Source organism: Dipodomys ordii, unplaced genomic scaffold (genome assembly GCF_000151885.1).
Source record: "Dipodomys ordii isolate 6190 unplaced genomic scaffold, Dord_2.0 Scaffold3, whole genome shotgun sequence".
Lineage (NCBI taxonomy): Eukaryota > Metazoa > Chordata > Mammalia > Rodentia > Heteromyidae > Dipodomys > Dipodomys ordii.
In genome coordinates, this window is record NW_012267219.1 from 1,821,409 (window position 1) to 1,835,777 (window position 14,369).

General features: G+C 45.9%; 3 protein-coding genes across 4 annotated transcripts in view; 1 reads left to right on the top strand and 2 right to left on the bottom strand.

Moving 5' to 3' along the window:
* The first annotated feature begins 3,922 nt into the window (after positions 1 to 3,922).
* On the top strand, positions 3,923 to 7,534 carry Spryd4 (SPRY domain containing 4). 2 transcript variants are annotated; one of them, XM_013023030.1, is made up of 3 exons: positions 3,923 to 4,004; positions 4,366 to 4,787; positions 7,449 to 7,534. In XM_013023030.1, exons 1-3 carry the CDS (start codon positions 3,929 to 3,931, stop codon positions 7,491 to 7,493), a joined length of 543 nt encoding a protein of 180 aa, XP_012878484.1. In that variant the 5' UTR covers positions 3,923 to 3,928; the 3' UTR covers positions 7,494 to 7,534. The 2 variants fall into 2 exon arrangements, with proteins under 2 accessions (XP_012878484.1, XP_012878478.1); XM_013023024.1 differs by lacking the exon at positions 7,449 to 7,534 and having other exon boundaries at positions 4,366 to 5,568.
* Positions 6,137 to 10,918, bottom strand: Gls2 (glutaminase 2 (liver, mitochondrial)). Its single transcript, XM_013023013.1, has 11 exons — positions 10,866 to 10,918; positions 10,504 to 10,562; positions 9,983 to 10,049; positions 9,795 to 9,845; positions 9,447 to 9,623; positions 8,607 to 8,738; positions 8,365 to 8,457; positions 8,138 to 8,199; positions 7,453 to 7,529; positions 6,924 to 6,987; positions 6,137 to 6,782 (listed from the first exon to the last, which is right to left on the bottom strand). Exons 1-11 carry the CDS (start codon positions 10,896 to 10,898, stop codon positions 6,626 to 6,628), a joined length of 972 nt encoding a protein of 323 aa, XP_012878467.1. The 5' UTR covers positions 10,899 to 10,918; the 3' UTR covers positions 6,137 to 6,625.
* Positions 10,919 to 10,927: 9 nt separating this feature from the next.
* Positions 10,928 to 14,369, bottom strand: part of LOC105987180 (glutaminase liver isoform, mitochondrial-like) — a 14,369-nt gene continuing 10,927 nt past the window's right edge. The window contains exon 3 of the mRNA XM_013018383.1: positions 10,928 to 10,933. Within this exon, the coding sequence (XP_012873837.1) occupies positions 10,928 to 10,933 (6 nt within the window). The remainder of the gene's footprint in view (positions 10,934 to 14,369) is intronic.

Below are 14,369 nucleotides of genomic sequence, written 5' to 3' on the forward strand. Positions count from 1 at the left end.
TCATGTACTGAATGTCCTCTCTAGTGCTTTCAGGGTTTGTGAATAGAGATTTGGTCCTCAGGAACTGGGTGACCATCCATCAGTTTCCACCATGTAGAATATCCCAGCCCCACACTCAGAATGCCAGGTCAGCATGTAACCAGCTCCATTGTGTGGACAGTTACAGTAGCACAAAGGCCTCAACAGAGCACAAGCCAGCCCAGCAGCCCCTTTGGCTAGCTCCAGAGGCCTCCCCGCCCCCTCCTCTCTCTTTCTCTGGTTATGCTTTGCTGACTGCTGACTCCTGGCAAAGCCTAGAACAATCACCAAGCTCTGAGTGCATCACCCCTCTCCCATCCATAGTTCAGAGATCCAATTAGCACTTAGATCATATTGAAATAGGGCAATCCAAGATGCAGAATAATCAAAGTATTATTATATCTTTATCCTTGCCTCTTGTTTCCTCTTTATTTTTAATACTTCTTTTAAATAATCTTACTATTTTTGTTGTTGTTATATGTTTCTGAAGAATTGAACCCAGGGCCTAATACATGCTAGGCAAGCACTCTACCACTAAGCCACCTTCCCAGTCCCATCTCTTTCCTTTCTAGGGAGTTAGATAAAACCTAAAGCAAGGCAGAACAATGGTCAGTATGGGTCTTCATATGTGTTACCTTCACATTGGTATTCCCTAAGGTTGTGCCTTCAGTTTGTTTCCTCTAATCTATACACTTTTTTTTTTTTCAGTTATGAGGCTTGAACTCTGGACCTGGGCGCTGTCCCTCAGCTCTTTAGCTGAGGTTCTGAGTGACTTATTGGAGATAAGAATCTCACAGACTTTCCTGCCTGGGCTGGCTTTGAACCGAGATCCTCAGATCTCAGCCTCCTGAGTAGCTAGGATTACAGGCATGAGCTACCAGTGCCCGCTAGTCTGTCTATTCACTTTCATTGGATGACTTCATCAACATTTTCATGTGGTTTTCCATAGATACCTCAAATTCAGCCTATCTAAACTTAACTAATTATCTTTTCACATTCCAACATGCCTCTTCTTCCTTATCCCCTTAGTCAGAAACCATGAATCCCAGGGCTGGGAAGGTGGTTCAGTGGTAGAGCGCTTGCCTTGCATGCATAAGGCCCTGGGTTCGATTTCTCAATACCACATAAGCAGAAAAAAAAGCTGGAAGTGGCACTGTGGCTCAAGTGGTAGAGTGCTAGCCTTGAGAGCTGAAGAGCTGAGGGACAGCGCCTAGGCCCAGAGTTCAGGCCCCACGACCGGACCCCAAAAAAAAAAAGAAAAGAAAAGAAACCATGAATCCTTTTCCAGCTAATCAGTCACCAGCTCTTCTCTAATTCTACCAAGTTAGACAGATGAGCTCATACCATACCTTCTCTGAGAACTCTGGTGTCTACAGACCCTGTTTGTCTCTGACCGCTCCAATTCATGCCCCATGCTGCTACCACCTTTACCTTTCTAGGAGGACGTGCAATCTGTCATTTCTGTATTTCTGCAACAGTTCCTGAATGCCTGGGGAGAGTTTAAGCTCATATCATAGCATATATAGCCTTCAGGATAGAGCTTCTCTCATGCCCCAACATACAACTGTGAAAACATGTGTTCCTTGTATTCCCTCAGGCACTCACTCTGTTTCATAATCCAGTGCTTTAGCCTAAGCTGTTCTCTCTACCTGAAATGTCCTTTTGTCTGTCAAGAAAAAAAAACCTATCACTTCTAAAATTCTATCACTGCATGAAAATGTTAAAATAATTTACTTAATAATGAGGCATGTAAATGATCTGAATTATAGAAGTAAATTTATTAGATGAATGGCTAGTCTATAAAAGTAAAATATTGGACTGGGAATGTGGCTTAGTGGTAGAGTGCTTGCTTGCATGCATGATGCCCTGGCTTCGATTCCTCAATACTACATAAGTAGAGAAGGCTGGAAGTGGTGCTTCAACTCAAGTGGTAGAGTGCTAGCCTTGAGCAAAAGAAGCTCACAGACAGTGCCCACGCCCTGAGTTTAAGCCCCAGGACTGCTGAAAGAAAAAAAGAGAGAGAGGAAGGAAGGAAGGAAGTGCAGAAATGCACTCTTTATCTGACTTATGTAATTGTTACTCCTCTGTACATAACCTTTTCAATAACATTTTTTTTTAATTGCCTGAACTCTGGGCCTGGGCGCTGTCCCTCAGCTCTTCAGCTCAAGGCTAGCACTCTACCACCTGAGCCGCAGTGCCACTTCTGGCTTTTTCTGCTTATGTGGCGCTTAGGAATCGAACCCAGGGCCTCATACATGCAAGGCAAGCGCTTTACCACTGAGCCACCTTCCCAGCCCCACCCCACCCCCAATTTTTTTAAGTAAAATGATATGACAGGCAAATTTATTCTGAGTAAGGAATAATGGAGGTGTCTTAAGTGACAAATAGTGTGTATCTATTGTTTTAACTCTCATGTCACCTTGTTCTTTATTATGAAAATAAAAAGCACTGATAGACCAGCTGAAGCAATTTCACCTTCTAGCATTTTCCTCATAAAAGCAGCAAAACTTGTTTCTCACATTTAGCTGGCTGATAGTTTGGCCAGACTGAACCCTGGTGGAAAGAATAGGCTACTGCACACTGAAGATGTATGCATACAACTCCCTTTTCTACTCTGTCATTTTTTATTAAAAAAAAAAATGTGTGACTAGGAACATGGCTCAAGTGGTAGAGTACCTGTCTACTGTCTACTTATAAAAGAGGAATATGTAAATGCTTGCCACAATTCATCTGTGGGTGAATAAAGACAATATTCCAAATTAAGTGGTTATTTTGATAAATGATGATCTTTGAAGCAAAACAGTAGTTTTCAACTGGAAGATCAGTTGGTTTTGTGTGTCACACTTTTCAGGACAGATAAGTTTTTAATGTAGGCCAAACAGACTAAAGTTGTACTGTTTGGTATTTGTGTTTAGGTTCTACAGAAAGGAATTAGTAAAGACACCTATGCAGAACTGGGAATGTGGCTCAGTGGTAGAGTGCTTGCCTAGCATTCATGAAGCCTTGGGTTCCATTCCTAAGTACCACATAAACAAACAAGTGGTAGAGCACTAGCCCTGAGCAAAAGAAGCTTAGAGATAGTGCCCAGGCCCTGAGTTCAAGCCCCAGGACTGGCAGAAGGAAAGAAAGAAAGACACCTATGCAATAAGTATCTCCAAGGCAACTCACTCAACAATTGAAAATCCTCCTAATTACTGAGAAACTAGTGTGTGGTGATGGTGGTAGAAAAGAAAAGCTCTCTGTTTCTGGAGAGACTAACTTTAAAAAATACCTAAATAGGGGTTGGGAAGGTGACTCAGTGGTAGAGTGCTTGCTTTGCATCCATGAGGCCCTGGGTTCGATTCCTCAGCACCATATAAGCAGAAAAAGCCAGAAGCGGCGCTGTGGCTCAAGAGGTAGAGCACTCGCCTTGAGCTGAAGAGTTGAGGGACAGCGCCCAGACCCAGAGTTCAGGCCCCGTGACCAACAACAACAACAACAAAGAATGAAAGAAAGAAAAAAAGAAACCCTCTCTTCCCACCCCTCCAAAAAAAAAAACAAACCCACAAAAACCTAAATAGCAGCCACATGCCCATGACTCATGCCTGGACCCTGAGTGCCCAGGCCCTGAGTCCTAGCCCCGGGATCAGCACATGCATAACTTCTAAGCCTCTGGTTATTGTTCTAAGAGTCAAATACAAACAGCACTTCCCCACTCACACACCGTAAGTAAACAAAAGAACGGAAACACCCTTCAAAGAGCAGAAGAAACTGAGCAGGAAACCATTAAGATGGCGACGCCCGCCTCCGGTCCTGGCTTCTCACGTCATCAGGCTGCGCGGCCGCCTGGCGCATCACGTGGTCTGGGCGCAGGCCGCCCGGGGGCCGGGCCTCCCGCATGGGGGCGTGCCCCGTGCATCCGTGGCGTAAGATGGCGCTGCCCTTGGCGCGGTTGTGCCGCTGGGGAGCCAAACGATGGGGGGCTGCAGCCGGGGAGGCCCGGAGAGGTAGGGTCGTTATCTCCTTTTGCTCTCTTTTACTTCGGAAGCACTTTCCACCTCTTATTTCCCGAGCCAAGAACGCCAGGCCCCTGGAACCACGTCCCCCCCCCCCACCTGCCTCAGTCCAGAGTCTCAGCTTTGCGCATCCTCTGATTTCTGCCGAGGCTTGCTTAGTCTGAGTTGTTGGCTCGTCGCGTTGTCGTATGATCGCCACCCTACTTCACTCTTGCCATCTTGGCATTCTGACTCCCCTGCTTCCTCGTGATCCGACTGCTGGCTTCAGATCAGAATCTGGAGATCAGCAGTCTTAAGCCTAAGCCTTTGTGATATCCAGTCCTTTTTTTTTTTTTTTTTGCTTTGCCCGCAGGCGTCAGTTTCAAACTGGAAGAAAAAACCGCCCACAGCAGCCTGGCACTCTTCAAGAAGGACACAGGTGTCAAATATGGCTTAGTGGGATTGGAGCCCACTCAGGTGGCCCTGAATGTGGAGCGCTTCCGGGAGTGGGCAGTGGTGTTGGCAGACACAGCGGTCACCAATGGCAGACACTACTGGGAGGTGACAGTGAAACGGTCCCAGCAGTTCCGTATAGGAGTGGCAGATGTGGACATGTCCCGTGATAGCTGCATCGGTGTCGATGACCGTTCCTGGGTGTTCTCCTATGCCCAGCGCAAGTGGCATACCATGTTGGCCAACGAGAAAGCCCCAATTGAGGGAATTGGGCAACCAGAGAAGGTGGGGCTGCTGCTGGAGTATGAGGCCAAGAAGCTGAGCCTGGTGGATGTGAGCCAGGTCTCTGTGATACACACGCTACAGACAGATTTTCGGGGTCCAGTGGTGCCTGCTTTTGCCCTTTGGGATGGAGAGCTGCTCACTCACTCAGGGCTTGAAGTGCCAGAGGGTCTCTAGCATGCCCATTACTGAAGTCCCTTATCATGCTTTTTGGCCAGCCTTGAGTTAAAAATGTCAGATGTTTTACTTTGCCCCAAAGAATTCAGTAGCTCCACAATTCAGTATCAGGTCCTCTGTTCCGTCCTGTGAAAACTAGGCATACCGCCAAGCTTTCCCCTCAGATTACTGCCATTTCTCTAAATTACAGGGGGTTTATTTTCCCTGTCTTGATTCCTTTGGCCCCTCAGACTGTTCAGTCCTGGAACCTTGCCTTTTAGTACTGTTCCAGTATATTAACCGTGATACCTCTCTTTTCCTTACCCACATGTTGTGTTTGGGGGGCTCACCAGATCTCTCCAGAGTGAATTGTTTCTACCTCTGATTGCAGGGGTGGTACAGTGACTTGCCTTTTCTCTACAGCACCTAAAAAGTCTAGGCTCTAGCTCCTTGGGTACTTTATTGACTCAGTGGGTCAGTGAGAAGGTATTCCTCCCCTAGTACCTCAGTGCCATAGACCCTCAGCCCCACACAGCTGCAGCTATCCTAAACCAAGTCCAGCTACCTTCATTCATGTACCTCTGACAACCAGCCAGTTTGTCATTGTGCCAGTAACAGCTTTTACCAAAGGGGAAGAGACTCTAGGGGGATAGCTAAAGGATTAGATCCAGAAGCTTTATTCTTTTTTTTTGGTTGGTTGTAGGGCTTGAACTCTGGGCCTGGGAACTGTCCATCAGCTCTTCAGCTCAAGGCAAGCACTCTACCATTTGAGCCACAGTGCCACTTCTAGTTTTCTGAGTGGTTTATTGGAGATAAGAGTCTCACAGACTTTCCTGCCCAGGCTGGCTTTGAACGGTGATCCTCAGATCTCAGCCTTCTGAGTAGCTAGAATTACAGGCATGAGCCACCAGCGCCAGGCTAGAAGGTTTATTCTTAAGAAGTTCCTCTTCATATCACTATAATTGAAACTTCCTGAGGAAAGGAGACTAGAGTTTTGCATAATCCAGTTTTTGGCCTATGTAGACCCAAACCCTCATGTCTACTTGGCAACAGGATATACTTAACCTAAAGCAGTATTGGGGGGTTGAGGAAAACCTAGTGGAACAAATAAATAAATAATAAATATATATATATGAAATATGAATTGTTTGGGCTTTGCTAGACCCCGTGGTTCTACCTTATTTTACCTTCTATGATGGTGATGAAATTAGAAACCCTAGGGGAAAAAGAATGACTTAATTTTAACAAAAATCATTTGTGTAATTAAAGTTTATTTGAGCACAAAATACTTTCTCTGTCTATAAAATTGCTGTTAGCAGTAGCAGCAGCGTGTCCTGGCTGTGGGGTCAGACTCAGACTACTAAATCTAGATGCACTGGCACCTCCTTCTTCTTCTCTGTGATACACACAAGGGCATGGTCCTTTCTTTGAAGTCTCTCTCTTGTGATGGTTTCTTCAGGGAGAGAAAGGGGACCTGTTATGGTTTTTTAGTGGGCCAAGCTATTAGATTATACTTGTGTTTCTGTGGATAGCTCTACTGCAGGTGTCCACTGAGGACCTTCTCTGTGCTCTGTTCATAGAGGGATGGGGTGTTTTGACTCGCACAGAAAGTACTGGCTTGTATCACCAAATGGCCTTGGTTCCCACGGAAGCATCTCTCCTATTATTCCTGGTGGTTGCATGGGTGAGGTATGTGGCCAGCTCATGCTTTTCCTTGAACAGGGTCTGTCCATGACCTGTGCTCACACCATGCTCTCTAAGTTCTCTTTGGACAGGGTCTCAGCTGCTGCCTCAGCCTGAGTTTCAGAGAGTGTGTAGGAGTCCTGATAATCTTGAAGTAGTTTGACCACCTCCAGGTGATTGAATTGCACAGCATCATCCAGAGGAATGTTGCCCCACCTGACAGAACAGTGAACATGATTAGGCAAAGAAGACACAGGGAATGCCATAGTTGTATCATGTGCACAGTGGCTGGTGGCTGGGGAGGTGGTGGTGATGAGGTTGTACCATTGTCCTCACTTTTAGCCTAATCTTACTCACCGGTCCTTGGCAAAAGGATTTACTTTGCAAGCCTCGATCAGGAATTTAACAACTTCAGTGTGTCCTAGGAATATGGGCAGAAGAAAATGAGAGGAAGGGCTGGGAATGTGGCTTAGTAGTAGAGTGCTTGCCTAGCATGCATGAAGCCCTGGATTCGATTCCTCAGTACCACATAAACAGAAAAAGCTGGAAGTGGTGCTGTGGCTCAAAAGGTAGCATGCTAGCCTTGAGCAAAAGCAGCTCAGGGACAGTGCCCAGGGCTGGCCAAAAAAAAAAAAAGGGGGGGGGGAGGAAGGAAAGAAACAAAGAAAGAAAAAAGAAAAAAATAAAAAAAGAAAGTGAGAGGAGGATATGGGTCCTGAACTCTGGTATAGACCTTTGGCAACTGGAGTCTACATAAGAGGGTTAGAGAAAAGGCCTTGGGATTTTGCTGCTAATACTAATAGTATAACTATACATATAATGGGACACTTTCAGTAGGAAAGAAAGGGTCTCACACGCTGCCTCCCCTCTTCTACCCTTTAGGTACCTTCAGCAGCAGCAACATGCAGGGCTGTGCGGGAGTCATAGTCTTTCTGTTCCATATCCATAGCTGACAAAGCAAACCTGAGGATAGTGGAAAGCAGCTAGAGTTATCCCAATCAGTCGAGAATCCTCTGTATCCTTTCTGTAGTTGGGTTAGATTGGATGGGATTCAGGAAAAGTAAAATGATTAATGCTAATATCTGTGGCTGTGTATAATGTGTTCTGTAACTTGTAAGATGTCCCATCCCACTGTCAGTATGGGAGTGTGATGTTTCCAGGAGGATCCCTGGCACCTAGTTATAGTGTATATTTGTTGGTGTTGGTAATCCACTTGAGAGGGGATCCTTGCCTCCTAGGACCATGCTCTTAGCATTCAATGAACAGTGACTGCCACTAATTAAGTATTTACATGGCTGGCATTTTGCTTTCTGTCGCATATAAATGCAATCTGTGGCTAGGAATGTGACTGAGTGGTAGAGTGCTTGCCTAGCATGCAGGAAGCCCTGGCTTTGATTCCTCAGGACAGTCCTGACTTCAAGCACCAGGACTGGCAAAAAAAAAAAAAAGTAATCTCTGTCTATTCTGGCTAACCCTAAAGTTGGTGTAATTTAACTGTCTTGGTATGTTACCTCCTAATAAGATCTCTGACTTGTATTTTATTGTGTATATCTGATATACAGTAGAGTTACCTCCGAAGAGCTGAGACATCTCCACTATAGGCAGCAAACAACAGGTTCACCACTGTCTTGTTCTGGAACACAAATACCCCACCTGAGATTAACTGGCTTTGAGTACACCCAGGCCCAGCTCTACCTTGTAACCCTTCTCCATGGATGTTTAGTCAAGGGTATTGGTGAAATGTAACAGATTATTTTGTTCTGAGAAATCCTACCGAGCCATCCGAGGTTTTCCTTACCCGAACTTCTCCGCCTTCACGCCGTGGGTCTAACTTCCGAGCACAGTGCCTCAGGTTGTCATAGTTGTGAAAATTAAAAAGAGACACCAACTTCTAGAATTGTAAGTCAGAGATGTAACAATAACTTGTCCAGTTGCACTGGGTAGGAGCTCAAAATTGCTTTGTTTGCTTAAAATAAAGTTGCTATCATTAACTTGTTGCTTAATTGATAAATATTAAGTAGGACACACAGAGCCACTCACCTGGCAGAAGCTGATGCCCCTTTGGCTGTTCCCCAGTTTGTCCAATGGTGGGGATAGACACATCATTCCCATGACATTGGGTACCACCAGGAGGATGGCTCCTGACACAGCTGACTTGGCAGGCAGGCCCACCTAGAGAACAGATTAGATGCTGAAGATAAGCTGTGGGTTGCTCAAATAGGGAAACAAATAAGGCAGGCTATTTGAAGTGTCTGCACAGACAAGGCCACAATCCACCTTAACCTTTGGGCTTATTAATTAACTTCTTTTCTCAATGCCATCCTCCCCCAGTCCATGGATAGTTAGGAAATGCTTATTGAAATATTACTGATAGTATGCTTACTGGATACTGTGCTGAAACTAGTGCAAAGTTTTTCATGTAACTTACATTCTGGGGGTAAGAGACAGGCAATTGATAAAAATAATTCTGATCAACCCTAAGAAATAGAGTGCTGTGACGAGGGAGAGGCAGATTTGTTTGAAAAAGGGCAGTCAGAAAAGCTTCTGCTAGGGCTGCAGATACAGCTCAGTGGTCCAGTCAGAAAAGCTTCTGCTAGGGCTGCAGATACAGCTCAGTGGTCCAACACAATGAGGCTTGGCTTCCATTGCCAGTGCCAGATACACTAAAAATAAACCTCTCCTTAGAGGTGATACGTAAGCTGAGATGCAGAGGAGAGCCAGCCTTGTGAAGGCTTACCCAGGAGTGACTCATGTGCCTACATATTTGAGGCTGCAGGCTTGTGAATGGGAAGCAGAAACAAGCTTCCGCTTCAGAGACCAGTGTCTTCTCTTCCTGACCTTGGGTGTATGACAGATGAGTGACAGGGCAGAAACACTCACGTGGAAAGCAAATTGGCCAGAGAAGTCATACATGCCACAGGAATGCATGAGGCTGAGGGTGTTGCGCACAGCTTCAGCGCTCAGCACGCTCTCGCCTGTGATGGGGCAGATTCCTCCATTGGCCAGAGTGGCTGCCATGACACTGCCTGATTCACAAGTGACCTCCACGGAGCACAACTATAGATACAAGGGACAGGTGATCAGGCAGAGTAGACAGGAACCATGTTCTGGGACAACAAGATCTTCCAAGTTCCTTTGGGGTTTCTGACAGAACCACCAGAGAGGAGTGTCTGTGGTGTGAGTCAGAGGGCAGTCCTGTTTCCTCAGCCCTGAGAATGCTTTACTTACCTGGAAGTAGAGATCGAGGGCAGCCATCATGTCCACCCCCTTGGGAAAGCACTGCAAGGAAGAGAGGGGAGAGCATTCTGTTCAAGCTGCACATTGACACTGCCATGGTCTTGGGTGATACCCCAATCCCAACTGCCTTCAGCCACCAGAATTCCCAGGGACTTTGTCTACTGGCTTCTCCCAGTTACCTTCTTTTCCTTGAGATAGTAGCCGATGGCATAATTCCGGTCCCCCGTTTCCTTCTCTGACTGGAATCTGAAGCAAACACCCAATTTAGTACTTGAAACTTGAGAGGTATGGGGAGAAGGAAAAACTACTTGCCTGAGAGGCAGAACTGCATCATATGTGCTACAGTGAATGAGCCCCCTTCTAACTTCTCACAATATTAGTAAATGTATGAGTCTAAGCAAACACTCTCATAGCTTTGTTGTAAAATGTGTACTAAACAAAAATCACCAAAGGTACCCAGCCATTTAGTTAAGAAGCCTGGTGGGTCTTGACAAGGACTTCAGCACAAACACTACACTGCCTCTCATTTCATAATGATTAGAAATGGAACAAATTATTTCAGAAAGGAAACAAATGCCAACGAAGGGGCTCAGAGGAAGCTAGGAGGCCAAGGATCCCCTAGAATCTCTCTCCTCTCACCCCCCCCCATCTACACACAACACTATAGTGTGTTCAGCCAGTCTTCTACATAGGGCCTTACGTGGCATTGCTGAACCCCATGAATTCATTCCCAGCCATTTTGTTCAGATATTGCAACACCTGGAAGAGAAGAGAGGCAAGGCAAGAGCCACTTGACTAAGGATCCCTACTAAACACATCCCAGGCTGACTAGCCCTTATGAACCAGATCCATTTGGAGCATGTCTCAGGTTTGCTTATAAAGGGCAGGGACATCCACAGGCTTTTCTCTATGAGACCAACAGTTTCCCATTTCTGGGACATAGGGCTTCTAATGTGAGCTGGTGCACATGATGCTGAGCTTAGAGCCAGGCACTTGGGGCAGCTGGGGAGGTCAGCATGCCATGGAGAAAGGCAGCCAAGAGCTAAGTAGCAAAGAACTTACAAAATCAAACTTCTCTGCTTTGTTGCAGTCCATCTGCAGAGAAAGAGAGAGATGTCAGTATGTCAGTCCTAGAAGGATACCAGAGGCAGGGTCAGAAGGATTTAAGTTTTAGACTAGCCTTGCTACTATGAGTGTGTGTGTGTGTGTGTGTGTGTGTGTGTGTGTATTTTCAAGACTCAGAGTGTTGCCCTGAGCTCTTTAGCTCAAGGCTAGTAGTTCTCTACCACTTGAGCCACAGTGCCGCTTGGTTTTCTGGTGGTTAATTGGAGATAAGGATTCTTGCCTGGGCTGGCTTTGAACCACGATCCTCAGATCTCAGCCTCCTGTGTAGCTAGGATTACAGGCGTGAGCCACCAGTGCCCAGCAAATGTGTTAATACTTTACAATGGCTTTTTTTTTTTGGTCATCATCGTCGTCGTGGGGCTTGAGCTCTGGGCTTGGGCGCTGTCCCTGCCCTCTTCAGCTCCAGGTGAGTGCTCTACCCCTTAAGCCACAGCGCCACGTCCCATTTTCTAGTGGTTTATTGGAGATAAGAGTCTTAGGACTTTCCTGCCAGGGCTGGCTTTGAACCGTGATCCTCAGATCTTAGCCTCCTCAGTAGCTAGGATTACAGGCGTGAGCCACCGGCGCCCAGCTTGGCTTTTCTTTTTGTTTTCTTGGATGGTCTGCAGGTAGTGAACTCAAGTGATTCTCCCATCTCATTCATGGGTAGCTAAGACAACATGCCTGGTGCTTAAAAAACAAAACAAAACTGGGCACTGGTGGTTCACATCTGTAATCCTAGCTATTCAGGAGAATGAGATCTGAGGATTGTGGTTTGAAGCCTGGACAGAAAAGTCTCCATGAGACTCTTACCTCATTAAACTATTCAGAAAAAGCCAAAAGTGGCACTGTGGCTCAAGTGATAGAGCTCTACCCTTGAGCACAGAAAGGCTCAAGGACAGCACCAAGGCCCTGAGTTCAAGCCCATAACCATCCAAAAAAAAAACAAACACAAACACAAAAACAACAACACCAACAAAAAAAACCCTTAATACCTAGTATGTAACACATGCATATATGTAGTTAGTGATCTTGGTTTTTTGTTTTTTTGTTTTATTGTTGGTCATGGGGGTGGAACTCTGGGCTTGAGTGCTGTCCCTTCAGCTTAAGGCTAGCACCCTACCGCTTGAGCCACAGTGCCACTTCCAGCTTTTTGTTGTTGTTGCTTATGTGGTACTAAGGAATCAACCACAGGGCCTCATGCATGCAAGGCAAGCAATCTACCACTGAGCTAACTTCCTAGCCCTAGTTAGTGATCTTAAAAATCAAACCATTAAGCTGGGTGTCTGTGGCTCATGCCTGTAGTCCTAGCTACTCAGGAGGCTGAGATCTGAAGATTGTGGTTCAAAACCAGCCAGGACAGCAAAATTGAGACTCTTATCTCCAATTAACCACCAAAAAGCTAGAAGTGGAGCTGTGGCTCTAGTGGTAGAGCACTAGCCTTGTGCTCAAGAGCTCAGGGACAATGCCCAGGCCCTCAGATCAAGCCCCAGGACATACACATACAAATCCGGTGCCAGTGGTTCACACTTATAATCTTAGCTACTCAGAAGGCTGAGATCTGAGGCTCACAGTTCAAAGCCACCCTGGGCAGGAAAATCTACTGAGACTTATTTCCAGTTAACCACTAAAAATTGAATATGGACCTATGGCTCAAGTGATAGAGCACTAGTCTAACCAGTGTGGTGGCTCACACCTATAATCCTAGCTATTCAGGAGACTGAGATCTGAGGATCTTGGTTCACAGGCATCCCAGGTAGGAAAGTCTGTGGGACTCTCATCTCCAATTAACCACCAGAAACTGGAAGTGGAGCTGTGGCTCAAAGTGGTAGAGCACTAAGTTGAAGCCCCGCGACCTACCAAAAAACAAACAAACAAAAACCAGAGAAACATCATGCCAGGTGTGGTAGTATACTCCTGTAATTTCAGCTACTCTAAAGGCAGAGAGTGGGAGGATCTTGTTTCAAGGCCAGTCTGGGGGAGAAAAAAGTAAGGGAGATTTTTAGCTAAACCAGTAAGTTGAGTCTAGTGTTGAGTATCTGTGGTCTCAGCTACAGGCATACAGGTACATGTAGGTAGGAGAATTGCAATCCAAAACCTGCCCTGGGCAAAAAATTCAAGCCAATTAAGTTGGGCTGGGGTATAGCTCAAGTAGTAGAGCACCTGCCTATCAAAATTTCAAGGCCCCAGTTCAAAACCCTAGTACCACAAAACAAAAAAGTAAAAAAAAAAAAAAAACTGGGCTGGGAAGGTGGCTTAGTGGTAGAGTGCTTGCCTTGCATGCCTGAGGCCCTGGGTTCAATTCCACAGCACCACATAAGCAGAAAAAGCCAGAAGTGGCGCTGTAGCTCAAGTGGTAGAACACTAGCCTTGAGCTGAAGAACTGAGGGACAGCACCCAGGTCCAGAGTTCAGACCCCATGACTGACAAAAAAAAAAAAAAAAAAAGTAAAAAAATAAGTTCAAAAAGAGAAGGCTGGGGGCATGGCTCAAGTGGTAAAGCACTTGCCTTTGGAAGTACAAGACTCTGAATTCAATCCTAGTAACACCAGAAAAAAAAAAAAAAACTAGTATCAAGCCGGGCACTAGCTACTTAGGAGTCTGAGATCTGAGGATCAGAGTTCAAGCCAACCGCAGCAAATACATTGAGACTCCTATCTCTAATAAACCACCAGAAAACTGGAAGTGGCTCTGTGTGGCTTCAGTGGTAGAGTGCTGACCTTGAGCTGAAGAGCTCAGGGATAGCACCCAGGCCCAGAGTTCAAGACCCATGACTGACAAAAATCTCTCTCTCTCTCTCTCCCTTCTCTCCCCCCCCCCTGCCCGGGACTAGAACTTAGAGCCTGGGTGCTGTCCTTGAGTTTCTTTTGCTCAAGGCTAGCACTCTACCACTTGAGCCACAGTGCCACTTCCAGCTTTTTCTGTTTATGTGGTACTGAGGAATGGAAACCAGGGTTTCATGCATGCTATCTATATATAAATAAATATATAGAGATAGATAGATAGACAGACAGACAGACAGATATCAAAGAATCAACTGAGTGAGCATGGTGATACACACTTATTAGCCAAGCACTTGGGAAGCTGAGGCAAGAGGATCAAGAGTTTGAGGCCAGCCTGGACTACTTAAGGAGAGCCTGTCTCAACCTCATTCATACATGAGCCTGACTCCTCCTGAGGCTTATCTTTACTTCCTTTTTTTTTTTTGTTGTTGTTGTTGGTCATAGGGTTTGACACTGAGCTTAGACACTGTCACTTACCTTTTATGCTCAAGGATAGAGCTCTATCACTGAGCCACAGCTCCATTTCTGGTTTTCTGGTGGTTAGCTGGAGGTAAGAGTCTTAGACTTTCTTGCCCAGGCTGGCTTTGAATCATGAGCCTCAGATCTCAGCCTGCTGAGTAGCTAGGATTACAGGCGTGAGCCACTAGTGCTCACCTTTACTTCTTCTTTTTTTTTTTTTT